Consider the following 12,707-nt stretch of genomic DNA (forward strand, 5'->3'; position numbering starts at 1 on the left):
CAGAAAATTTGAATAGAATATTAGATAAATATTTTGTTGCAGTCAAATATGTTGGAAAGTCAAGTAAAATACATTTATTATACTTGGATATGTTTGTTACACATGAATATAAGAAGAAAGAAATGAATTAAATACAATGATAGAGAGTACAGATCTCCAAACTGCAGCCCACATTGCTTCTAGACTATTAAAAAAATTGCAATTTAAAAAGAATATTTATTTATGTTAAACAATTTGAACTGAAGGTAGGGAGAGTAAGCAAAGGGTCATATTTACCAGAGGTCCCATTTTTCTCAGAAAATCCAAAAGTTGGATGTTTAATTAACTGACTGCTTCCCAAAATAAATGATGATTGTAATGTATTTTTTTAATTCTTAATAAACTTCTATGATTATTACTTTTTAAATTTACATGCATGTACAGTTGAACCTATTTATCTCAAATATCGTGGGAATGCAAATAAATGAGATAACCATGAAATTCAAAAATAACTGGAAGTAAATAGTTCATAAAAAAAAAATTACACCTTTGTATATCCAGCAACAAATTTAATAAAAATTAAGAATGTTTTCAACCAGATTCATTGATCTTCCTCAGTTACAGAACATAACGGAATAGAAGAATAAAAGAATGTAAGTATAAACTAAAAAGAACAAGCATTTGAATTTAAGGACATTACATTAAAAATAATAAAATACAAAATTTTAAAATTTAACACAAACCAATGAAAAAATAACATAAAAATAGTTTGATTTCTTAAATCATTCTATTTTGTAACTGAAGACCTGTAAGTAGAGATAAAAAATGTTTATAATTCATTAAACTCATTTTTTAGATGCAAAACTTTTACTCGCTGATCAAATCTTTGCATTTGCATTGAGTAAGACTAGTTTTTGTTCAAACATGGCTGATGTAATGATGCAATATAACAAAGATTTCATGTGTATATGGTAGATACTCATGAGCTCTCATATTATAGAATATATATTTTGATAGCTTCTTGATAAAGCTATCTATTTCTATATATTTTGAATTAGAAAGATTCTTTATTTTCATTTAAAACAAGAATAGTATAAATATTTCATGTTATAATATTTGAATATACTGTATTATCATGTATATAACCTATAATAATATATTCCTACAGAAAATTGCTAGAACAAAGTAAAATCTTTGTCCTGCTGTATACTTTGTGTGTATGGAGTAACCATTACTCCATAGCAGAGTTTGTAATTTAAATTAGAGTAGGTTATATGCCAATTTTTTATTGTGTAACTTGCACTATTGTCTTTTAAACACAGAAAACGCATAGGTTATATGCATGAAAATATTGTAATTGATTTTCAAAAATCTAGATAACTTGGAAATAGCTTTTAATTGTTAGAATTCATTTTTGAAATTCTTGTAATATATTCTGAAATATACAAAATGAGAATGTTAATAGCATCTAGATTTTTGAGAATCAACTGTATCATCCTACATTTTACTTAAGTAGATATATGACTAACCAATTTTTTTATTATTATTATTTTTATTTTTTAGCTCCGGAACTAGTTCTATTCTTGCAACTGCCAACGGACCCCATCCTACCCCACCTCTTCCCCCTCGTCCTACTCCACCATCGCCCAATCCCAGTGCACTATCTCTACCACCATCTTTACATAATAGTCACCATAGCTCCCCATTCAGTGCCCACCCAACATCCCTGCACCCTGGTGCTGCCCATTCCGGGATGTTTGCACCCCCTATCCCACCACCCGGGTCATTAACAACTTCCAGCCTGTCCCTTGGGGGCAGTGCGGGACCTTCACCGTTTACAGGAGATTCACTGTTTGCCCAGCCAAGTAAGTATTTTCAATAATTTGATTTTTAATTTAGAAAAATATCTATAATGTCCATTTGGTTTTTGTATTTTAAATGCAGTTATATTATTTGGTTATCAACATAAGGCTTCAGCACATTAAATCCAATATGATTGATCAATTTTGCCAGTTACAGGTGAGTCTGAAACACAACTGTAAGCTGGCATAGGTGAAAGATAGGAACAATGTCCCAATCTAAATTGTCTATGATGTATTGATTGTCTGGATCAGATTCAAATCCATTTCTTATAGCAGTACACTTATTCCTTATTGCATGACTTACCAACATTCATTATTTGCAAAATATGCTATTAATTTCTGTAATTTTTATATAAAATTATAAAGTGAAATTTGATTCTTAATAAACAAAAATACATATAGATATGGTAAACTAATATTTCAGTGTAATTGCTGTAAATTCCATCTAACAAGACTGTAGGCTAGAGTTAGATTATAAAATTGGTGTTAATGTTATTTCTGTTAATTGTTTTTTTTTTATACTAAATATTAATAATTTCATTAAATACTTTGTATTTCAGTTTTGGGATTGTAATAATCTAAGAAATAAATACTACAAACAAAATAAAACTTTTAGTTATTTCAAAATGTTAAAACAACTAATTTAAAACATATTATTTGTATTATGGCTCTAAGATTGCTGTTTAATATCAGACTTATTATACCAAGACAAGGAGACACATGCAAGATGTCTCCTTGTCTCAGTATAATGTCTGATATTATAAGTTGTCTTAGAGCCATAATACAAATAATATTGAACAATCAGACAAGCAGTTCCAAAATAATTTAGCAATTAGTTAAATTGAGCAAAATTCAATAACAATACATTTGGTAAGATCATATCATAGAATAAAATAAGTAGAATAACTTTAAAAAAAGCCAACAGTTACAACTGAATGACTTATGCTTATAAATTTTTAATATAAAAATGCAAATATTTTGTAAGTCATTCAACTGCAACCAGTGGGTTTTTTAAAAGTTTTCCTATTCCTTGCATGTTATTTTATTCCATGACCCTATGTTAATAGTTTGTTACCTTATGTAAATGTTAAACTTGATTTTATCAAAAGTACCTGTTAAATTTTGTTTTATTTAATTAATTTCTTTAAATTAATTCTGTTATCACCTGAAGTTGATCAAACTTTTATTTTATTGCTATTATAATAATGTATATTTTGATAAATCATTGCAGTGTTAATGTTTTTATAATTCTGTTTACAAATTTAGCTTACATAGGATTTGAATTGTTGAATAATTGAGTTTTTTTTTTTTTTTTTTTTTTGAAGGAAAGATATAATGTATCTTACTTTCTGAATGACTAATGTGGATAGATTTTTAAATCAATTGAATTATCTATTTTTAATTGAAACATAAAATAAAGATTAATTTATAAAATGATATTTAACAACATACCCAACAAAATGATATTTATCTGAAGTTACAAAATTTAATTTAAACATGAAAAACGAACAAGAATTAAATAAATAAAAGTGCATTCAATAATACTTTTTTTTTTATTATCTTTATTCTCATAGATTTTCTTTTGGAACTTGTCATTGTAACATTTTAATTTGATTTTATGATCATTTTATGTAATTCTTGTAATATGGTATAAAACCATGTTGAGATATATCATTTAGTGTTTAGGAAGTTACTTCTCAGACAGATAAATTGTATGTTAAAACTGCATTTTCTTGAAGTTCATGATATCATCACAGTGGCACACACAGGATTTAATCTTGGAGAAGCTGAGTTGTATAAATAAAAAAATTTTTTTATGCAAATTGAATAAAATTTTTACCTTGTGTGACCTGTAATTCATAAGTAGTACAGAAATAGAAGACATGAGACAATATATATATAAAAATATGAATTTTAATTAGGGTAAGCATTCTTGCAAAATTTTCTAAGTTATAAATTTTTAATAGGATGGAGCCAGGCCCTTAGCTTCCTTCCCTCTGGGTGTGCCACTATGTCATAAATCGGATTCATTATAGTTAATGTCTTACAGATATCTAATCAAAATTAAAATGTAATCTAATCAAAGTTAAGGGTTCATAGTTTATGAAAAGATTTTGCAGTATCCATCTGCTTTATGCTAAAAAAATAGTTGGAAAGCAAGAGTTTTTTAATGTAAATTTACTTTGAATAATGTTTTTTTTTTTACAAAATTAAACAGAATAATATACAAGAACTGTTGAAAATATGGACACAAAAAAAGGCATTTTGAGCAGTAATTTTTCTTTTATTCCAAAAAAAATTTTTCAACACTTAAAATAAAGCTTCAGTTTGTGTGTGTTCAAATACAGAAGTGAAAAAAAAAAAACAACAATATTCTTTTGATGGGAGGTTTAAAACTGGTTTCTGGTATGATTTGTTGGAAGGCCAGATCTTGAAAAAAAGCAAATTTGAAAAATGCTTATTTTATTTTAAGCTTATTTTTCACTTTAGAATCTATTCCTAAATTATTGGCAGAGTTTCATTACAAGGTTATATGCAAATATATATTCTAAAAAATACACATAAAACTGAATACACTTTTGTGTACACAGACTTATTAAATTTACATATTAAGATATAAAAAAAAGTATGGGTGGACTTTTTTGAGTAATGGATATTATATTCTCTATGAAAATGTTTTAAAACTTATCTCCTTAATGTCTGTTGTGTTTAATTACTGATTAATTACTTAAATAAGTTTTACACAAAAATATGTTGTGAAAATATTTTTACAATCATCAAATAATTCTTTCAAATAGTAAAGAATAGCAAAAGGAAAGACTGATTTAATTCTCTTATATGTAAAGTTACAAATTGATTTAAAAAAATTTTTTTTTCAATTACCGTAATATTCTTTTGCTATTTCATCAAGATTATTGTAATAAGAATATCAAATTATTAGGTTGTTCAGAAAGTAATTTCGTTTTTTTTTACCACTAGACGAATTAGTCGTATTTTTCCCGCCATTTTCATTCTAAACCTTATTATCATTATATATTTTGACAGCTAGCATTTTAAGGCTTATTTGTAAAAAAATTTTGCTTGATTTTGTGCAATTGTTTATTTTTTGTGTCCCATCAAATATGGAAGATCAAAAGCGGGCATTTTTGGCATATTTTGCTCTTTTATTATCGAAAAGGTAAGAATGCTGTTCAAGTGAGAAAAAAATTGTGTCATGTCTATGGAGATGATGTATTGACAGAATGACAGTGCCAAACTGGTTTACAAACTTTCATTCTGGCAATTTCAATATTGAAGATGCACCATGTTCTGGATGGCCACTTGAACCCAATGAAAACAAAATAAAGATACTGATTGAAGCAAACTGCCAAATAACAACACGTGAACTAGAGATTAAATTTGTCAAATTGAACTGTTTATGATATATGGGTTCCACATGTTTTTAAAGAGAGATGCTCTCTTTGGTGGGATTTTAAGGAAATTTTTTTTGAGCTTTACCAGACAATTTAACAATTGATTCGAAAGTGTACTGCTATCGAGTAAACAAATTGAGTAATAACATCAAACAGAAAAGACAACCAGAATTAATCAACAAAACAGGGGTAGTGTTTTACCACGATAATGTCAAATTTCACACAAGTTTGGTAACTCATCAGAAACTGTTATAACTTAGATGGGACATGCTATCACACCAACCATATTTGCCAGATCCAGCATACTCAGATGATTGTTCCGGTCTATACAGATTTTTTTTAACTGTAAGACATTTACTTGAAATGACAATGTCAAAAATCACTTGGATCAGTTTTTTGTAAGCAACGATTAAAACTTTTATGAATGTTTAAATCATGCTACTACCAGAAACGATGACAAAGGTATTTGACCAAAATGGTTGATATATAATTCAATAAAATATTTATTTATTATAAAAGTATTGTGTTTTTTTCCAAAGAAAAAAACGAAATTATTTTCCGAACAACCCAATATTCTAATTACACTGTATGTCTTTTGAAAATATCTGTTGAAATACAGCATGCGAGAAACACCAGTGCCTTTGCCACATACGCTGTCAATTTGGACATCGTAGCAGACTTTAACTGAATGAGGCTCATCCTCCCTTCACCCCCATGGAACACCTAAAATGGTTGGAGGCCATACACATATTTAAATCCAGCTTCATTTCCACCTGCATTAATTATAACGAAGAGTTGGTTTTGTCAGTAGCCTGGCAGGCGCTGATTGACACTAACCTTTAAGTGTTTTTGCTTGGCATCCAAATGTGCATGTGCGACATCCCTGAGCGTTTATGCCCATCATTGGTCTGATAAGCCCTCACTATTATCTGCCTCATGGTTGTTGATAATTTAAATTAATTAATATAACAACATTTAAATATTTCTCATGCGTTGGATTCAAATGATTCATCAAATGTTTGTATTCCAAAACCTTTAATATTCCATCAGACCTTTACACCTTATATCTTTACATCTGAAGAACTCAGGGGAGTTCATAAACATTAGTTGTGAATTTTTCTTCTGTTTGCTTTTTCATCGCACACCGGTCATCAGTCCATAGGGTACGTTACTGTTGAAATGTTATATTTAAATATAAATTCATACTAAATTTTATTCTTCAGACAAAATCTTTATCATCCTAACTTTATTCTGACATCACAGTTTTGACTAATTGAATTAATAACATGTTAAACTACCAAATTAAAATTAGCTGGTTTCATAAACATTATTCTATTAGTTATTAATGTCATAAAATGTTGTTTAATTAATTTAAAAATTGTATGTTAACTGAATTGCTACTACAATGATAGTTTTAGTTCATTAAACTGAAGATTCAGATCAAATCTGGTTCAGTCCACAATTGACAAAGATTTAGTAATAAATCTATAACTGTCTGGTTGTAGATCACATTAGATGACTAGACTGATGCTAGTTTGATCATATGTAATAATGTATTGGATCTGTCAAACTGTCTTTCGTTGCCAAACTGATTCAGACTTAGTAGGTCAGTGATGTGATATTGATTATGCCTTTTATAATTTAGAATCAAAAATTATAAATTACATATTTTATCTGATAGCAGTGTCAATATGTAATTTTTATTTAAAGGACACAATATTGACAAGTTGAAATAAACTCATCTAGCTAAAATTTATAAATCAAAAATACTACTATTTATTTAGTGTGTTTGGAAAGACTTCTTGTTTAAAATCTGTAAAGTAATTTTATATCAAAAAACCATCTTTGATTTTTTTGTAAATAACAGCAGTAAAAATACTATTTATTTAGTGCTTTTGGGGAAAATTTAGTATTTAGAAATCAAGATGTCCAAATTTAAGCCTGTTTTTGTTTACTTCATCTATCACTTATGATAAGATGAAATAAATGAAGAGTTGCGCCAACATTTATTACTGAATTTAGAATATAAACTTTACACTTTAAAAAATAAATAATTGAATCTTATTGTAAAAAATGAAATAAAATTTAAGATCCACTTCTGAAGATGAAGACAAATGAATTTCTAAAAATATTAAATTATTAAAGGAAACTATTTCAAATAATTGTTTTACAATAAGACTTGATTAATACAGAATCAGGCAACAGATTTATATATAGTTTTTAACATGTAAAAATATTTGTTACATTTTTTTTTATAGATCAAGATCTGTTAAGAAGAGAGCTGGACACAAGATTTTTAGCTTCCCAGGATCGTACTATAAATATACCTCCCCCACCTTATTTAAGATCAGAAATGCATCAGCATCAACACCATCATCATCATAGCAATCTTCATCAACATGGACCATTCCTTCCTCCTCCTCTTGGTGGATCATTGGTTCCACAAGCAACAACACATCTGGTAAATGTTTTAAAAATTTTAATTATTTATTCTTTTATTTGAAACTAGAATCTAAATTATATTAAGTGAAAGAGAAAATTTATAAGATACAGTTGACCCCCCTATAACATGGGTTCCTATATTTCGGATTCCTATATCACAGCGAAAAAATTGCGACAGTATTTGTACAAACATGCTAAAAAAACTCCTATAATTCGGTAAAACGTCATCGCTGACTCGTGTCGCGACAGGATTGCTCAAACCGTTGAGTTTAAACAAGCAGCAGACCTACCAAAAACCATTTATTATTTAACATCCATAAAAATTATATTTATATTAATGATGTCTCTAAAGTTCAGCAAATTTTTTGCAAAAAAAATAATTTATCGGGAAGCACGCGAGCGCCATTCGATGACAATCTCCACGACAAAAACAAGCTTAAGCAACAGCATAGTCGAACGGTGCACACTCGGTAAGTAATCCTACAATTTTTTGTTTATAGCATAGTTTATATGGATTATTCCCAAAAAATTACGTATTTTGGAAATGTTGAGTCTAATTAGTCTAGAATCAATTAATTTTATGGAAGAAACCTTTCAAACAGCTGTAGTCCATAAACTGCCAGGCTGTGATTGGCTGGACTCCTAGAAGCTGGATTCATAAAAACAGGAACATATCTACCGTGTTATAGGGGGGTTGCCTGTATATGACTGCATAAAAAAAATTCTTGTGGTTCTTTTTCACAATAATAATGATTCTTTGGTAATTATAACTAAATAACATTAGAATTTCACATTATGTTATTACTTTCTTCTTTATTAATGCATCAAATGGCTATCTTTGGCTGAATAGTAGTAAAAAAAATATCAATTAACAATGATGAATCTTTGATCTTTAAATTTACCAAACTGTTGAGAATGTAAATATTTAAAGTATTGAGTATGTGTATGATTAGATAGCATATATTTGAAAAATTCAATACAATTAAAATTTTATTGATTTATTAAAACTATAGAAAATGGCATATATGAGATTGCAAATAATGGCAACTACATATTGCTAAACAGTTGTACTTGTATATGTAAATTAGTATTATCAAAAGTAAATTAAACAAAAATTTTCAATAAATAACTTTTTTATCTACTACTCAAGAAATTTAAGCTTATTTTTGATCTTAGATCTATTTCTAAAATATTGGTATGGATTAATTATTATGCCTTTGTGTCCTATATCTTAATTTAATATTTATCTTGTATACTAGTACTTTATCAATTAACAGGACTTATTATACTGGATTTATGGATGCAGAAATTTAGGTGAACTAAATAAAAAATATTTCAGATCTATAAGGCTAAATTTCTGCATTCATAAATCCAGTATAATAAGTCCTGTTAATTGATAAGTACTAGTATACAAGATAAATATTGAATATTGGTATGGAGTTTAATTACATCTTGTATATTTATATATCTTTTGTATGTTTCATAAATTCAGATATATTTTATATATATTCAGAAATATTTTGATGAATTTAGTTAAGCTAAACAGTAAGCTAATTTTTATGGATAAACTTATCAATCATCAATGCTGAGAACTGCATATTTAAGTTTTTTACTAACAGGTATTTTTCTCCTTGATTTGACAGAATAATTTGTAAAAAAACTGTTAGGAAAGAATTCAAATCCAGTTCTTCAAATTATGAAAAATGAATTTGAATAGTATTATAGCTTAATAGTTTTTAACAAAAATATTAATAAATAATTTGCAAATACAGGATAATTTTTACAATGCTGTTTTAAATGCTTTATGTAAGTAAATTTTTAAAAATTAACACTTATTGGTCTATTTTTGAAATGAGTCAAATGTACAGTATTTATAAATTTCTTTTAAAATACACTACAGCTTAGTCAACAACTATTTATTATTGGCAAGTGCCAAATCCAACAAAGGGCACTGTTTTTGAGCCAAGATGGCTGCTGAAACAGGTAATGAGCCGACCACGTGTTTGTTCAGTGCCTGAGCCGATTCAGTTTCTATCGGTGACGACTACTGTGAGGACCAAATGAAGAACAAATCATTGAATTTATGTCAAATTCTAGACTATATTGGCGACAGGAAACGTTGTCTTGTAGAAGGTAAAGCTGTTTTGGATGCTGGACACATAGTATTTTGTGGATTAAACTCTAACAACAACACCAAAGTTCATGTTGTTGCTTTAATGTTGCAATCTCAGATATTGGCATTTTAATACATCTCAATTACAGGGAGAATGCACGTGCAAAGCAGAGCTGTCTGGTTTTTGTAAACATGTGATAGCATGTTTATTACACGTTAACAGTTGAGAAGTATTTAAATATTTTATGCAGTATACACCATGTTCCAATATAAAAACAAAGTTTTATTTATCATAATAGTTAAAATTAGTGCCAATCTGAAGGCTGCCCTGCTGAGCCATTCAGCATTTATACAACATAGGCCAGTCAAAAGTTTGTAGCACACATTGTTTTGTCTATGTGTACAGTACGTCACATATATCCAAAATCCAAAATGGCTTCACCTTCTACAAGACAACGTTTCCTGTTGCCGATATAGTCTAGAATTTGACATAAATTCAATGCTTTGTTCTTCATTTGGTCCTCGCAGTAGTTGTCACTGATAGAAACTGAATCAGCTCAGGCACTGAACAAACACGTGGTCGGCTCCTTATCTGTTTCGGCAGCCATCTTTGCTCAAAAACAGCACCCTCTGTTGGATTTGGCACTTGCCAATAATCTGTGCAGTGAAAGAGTAGACATGAGTCAGCTTGAGCTTGAAGAGAGTATATCTGATGAAATGGGTGCAAAGAGATATGGGAGTTGACATATTGATCACAGTAATAAAATTTGTAAAAAAAAGGTAAAAGAATAAAACTATTTATGATACAGTAGAGCCTCAAAAACTCGGCACTCCGGATAACTCGCCCACACCCTGGCAGGGCAAAAAAATCCTTAGTTAATTAATTTTCATTATAGACAGCTTTATGCCTCATAAAGTATTTTTCTAAGGTCTGTCTTATCAGGTAAATTACTGTACACAGTGTATTCATTAATTTTCATTTTCATGTAGTAAAGGCTCTATGCCTTCATAAAGGACGTACTTTTCCTTTGTTTAAGGGTATTTGGGCAGTTTATTCTCTGTTGTATTCTCAAGCAAACAATACATACAAGTACAGTACAATATTTTCTGAGGAAACACGCATACTTATCCTTTTTTAACCCCATTCCCGATAACCCGGCATTTTCACAAACTCGGCCACCCTTCGGTCCACATTAGGCCAAGTTTTCGAGGCTCTACTGTAATGATAATATAAAAACATTTTAAAAATGTAAGAAACAAAACAGCTGAAAGAGATTAGATCTGTGTGTCAAATCCTAAGTTTCCTTCCACCCCTTTCATCTGACATATAGACCCTTCCAGTTCAGACTAGCTGGTGTCTACACTTTCACTGTGTGGACTAAAAGTCTACTGTGTGTCAAAATATTATTTACATATGAGAAAAAAATTTATTAATTGCACATAATTGTAAAACATTGTCTAGGATTTTTTTGAATGCCAGAGTATATATAATACAGTTATTACAATACTAAATTCCTGCATTTTTTCATAAGAAAGCTTATTCATTGTCTTTTTATTGTGTCTTCAGTGAGTTTCTTAATATTTGAAACTTAGTACTGGTAAAATTGAATTAAAATTCAACTCATTTATCATTTTTCTTAATTTTTTTTAATAGTATACTTCAATTTTGAAAGGAGTCTTTCAATTGTGACTGTTGTCACATGAAGAGTAAGAATTAACAATAGGAAAGAATACAATGATGCTGATTGTTTGCAATATACAGTAGCTATCTGTTTTGTTAGAAGCATTGCCAATTTATTTATTTACAGAAGTCTTTTTATTTTTTAAAATTTTTCAAACAATAACAACTTTACAATGACATGTTAACAATTTTGGCAATAACAGTTTTTTAAAAATAATTAGTGTCATTATAGGGGGAGATAATTTATTAAATTTCCAAATATGGAAATGTGAATCACATTCTATTTTTGATTGTAATCACCCTATCAGAAAATGGAATGCTTCCAAAAGGAGTACATAACAGATTTTAATATTTTTCTTCTATACTGTAATGTATTCAGAATTGTTTCAGAAGTCAAACTTTATATTTTGTGAAACAGTTGGATACATAATCATCATAAAAATGAATGTTTTTGAATGCCTTCTACATGTTTGAATGCAGTTATTAATTTTTCAATTAGAATTTTTTAGAACTGTTCTTAAACTGAAAACTGATATTATCGGTCATATTTGAATTAATGTACTGTAACTGATGCTCAAGAATCTTCATAGAATGTAATTTCAAGAGTATATCTGATGAGCAAAATGATCAGATTTATTTGACTTTATCAAACAGTTCGGAATAATCAATGGATGGATAAAATTGAAAAAAATAAAGCAGTTTACCATTACCAGCAGTTGTATATCACGATTAAGGGAACCTGCTATATTATGCTTTAAGACAGAAATTTTTTGCTTTATTCTGCCTAATTTATTATTTTTTAATTACACATTTTTTTAATTAAATACCAAATTTTCTTTGCATTTATATTGGTTTACCTGATTCTTAATACTACTTTTACTGTATATCTTTGTCTGAATTCACTAGACCAGTTGAGTTGAACATGAGGTGAATGTGAATTTCCAAATTTTCCTTGGTAAATGATGATCTCTTTGGTGTCAGATGGTTCAGGGTAGAAAAAATGCTAGCCATCTTTGACATCTGCACTGCTAGCAGGAATTAACAGAGCTTTTAATGCCAGCTGAATCAAAATTGGCATTTTCCACATAGAGTGCTTCCAGGAATTTATTAAATTATTTCACACTGCTCCATTTTCATTGTTGATCAAAGCACTGTAGTATGCTATCTGTTCCTTTAGAGTCTCTTTCTTGGAGAATTGCATAATTGAGAAGTTATAC

The 12,707-nt window shown here is 28.8% G+C and overlaps 1 protein-coding gene across 1 annotated transcript in view; it reads left to right on the forward strand.

Annotated features, from left to right (window-relative positions):
- Nucleotides 1-12,707, forward strand: part of LOC111630881 (autism susceptibility gene 2 protein-like) — a gene marked incomplete at its 5' end in the record, with an annotated part of 145,646 nt that overhangs the window by 33,617 nt on the left and 99,322 nt on the right. The window contains 2 exons of the mRNA XM_023375040.1: nt 1,543-1,844; nt 7,513-7,715. Coding sequence (XP_023230808.1) covers nt 1,543-1,844; nt 7,513-7,715 — 505 coding nt within the window. The remainder of the gene's footprint in view (nt 1-1,542; nt 1,845-7,512; nt 7,716-12,707) is intronic.

This window comes from Centruroides sculpturatus, unplaced genomic scaffold, assembly GCF_000671375.1.
Source record: "Centruroides sculpturatus isolate CEXI.00-Female unplaced genomic scaffold, Cexi_2.0 scaffold745, whole genome shotgun sequence".
Lineage (NCBI taxonomy): Eukaryota > Metazoa > Arthropoda > Arachnida > Scorpiones > Buthidae > Centruroides > Centruroides sculpturatus.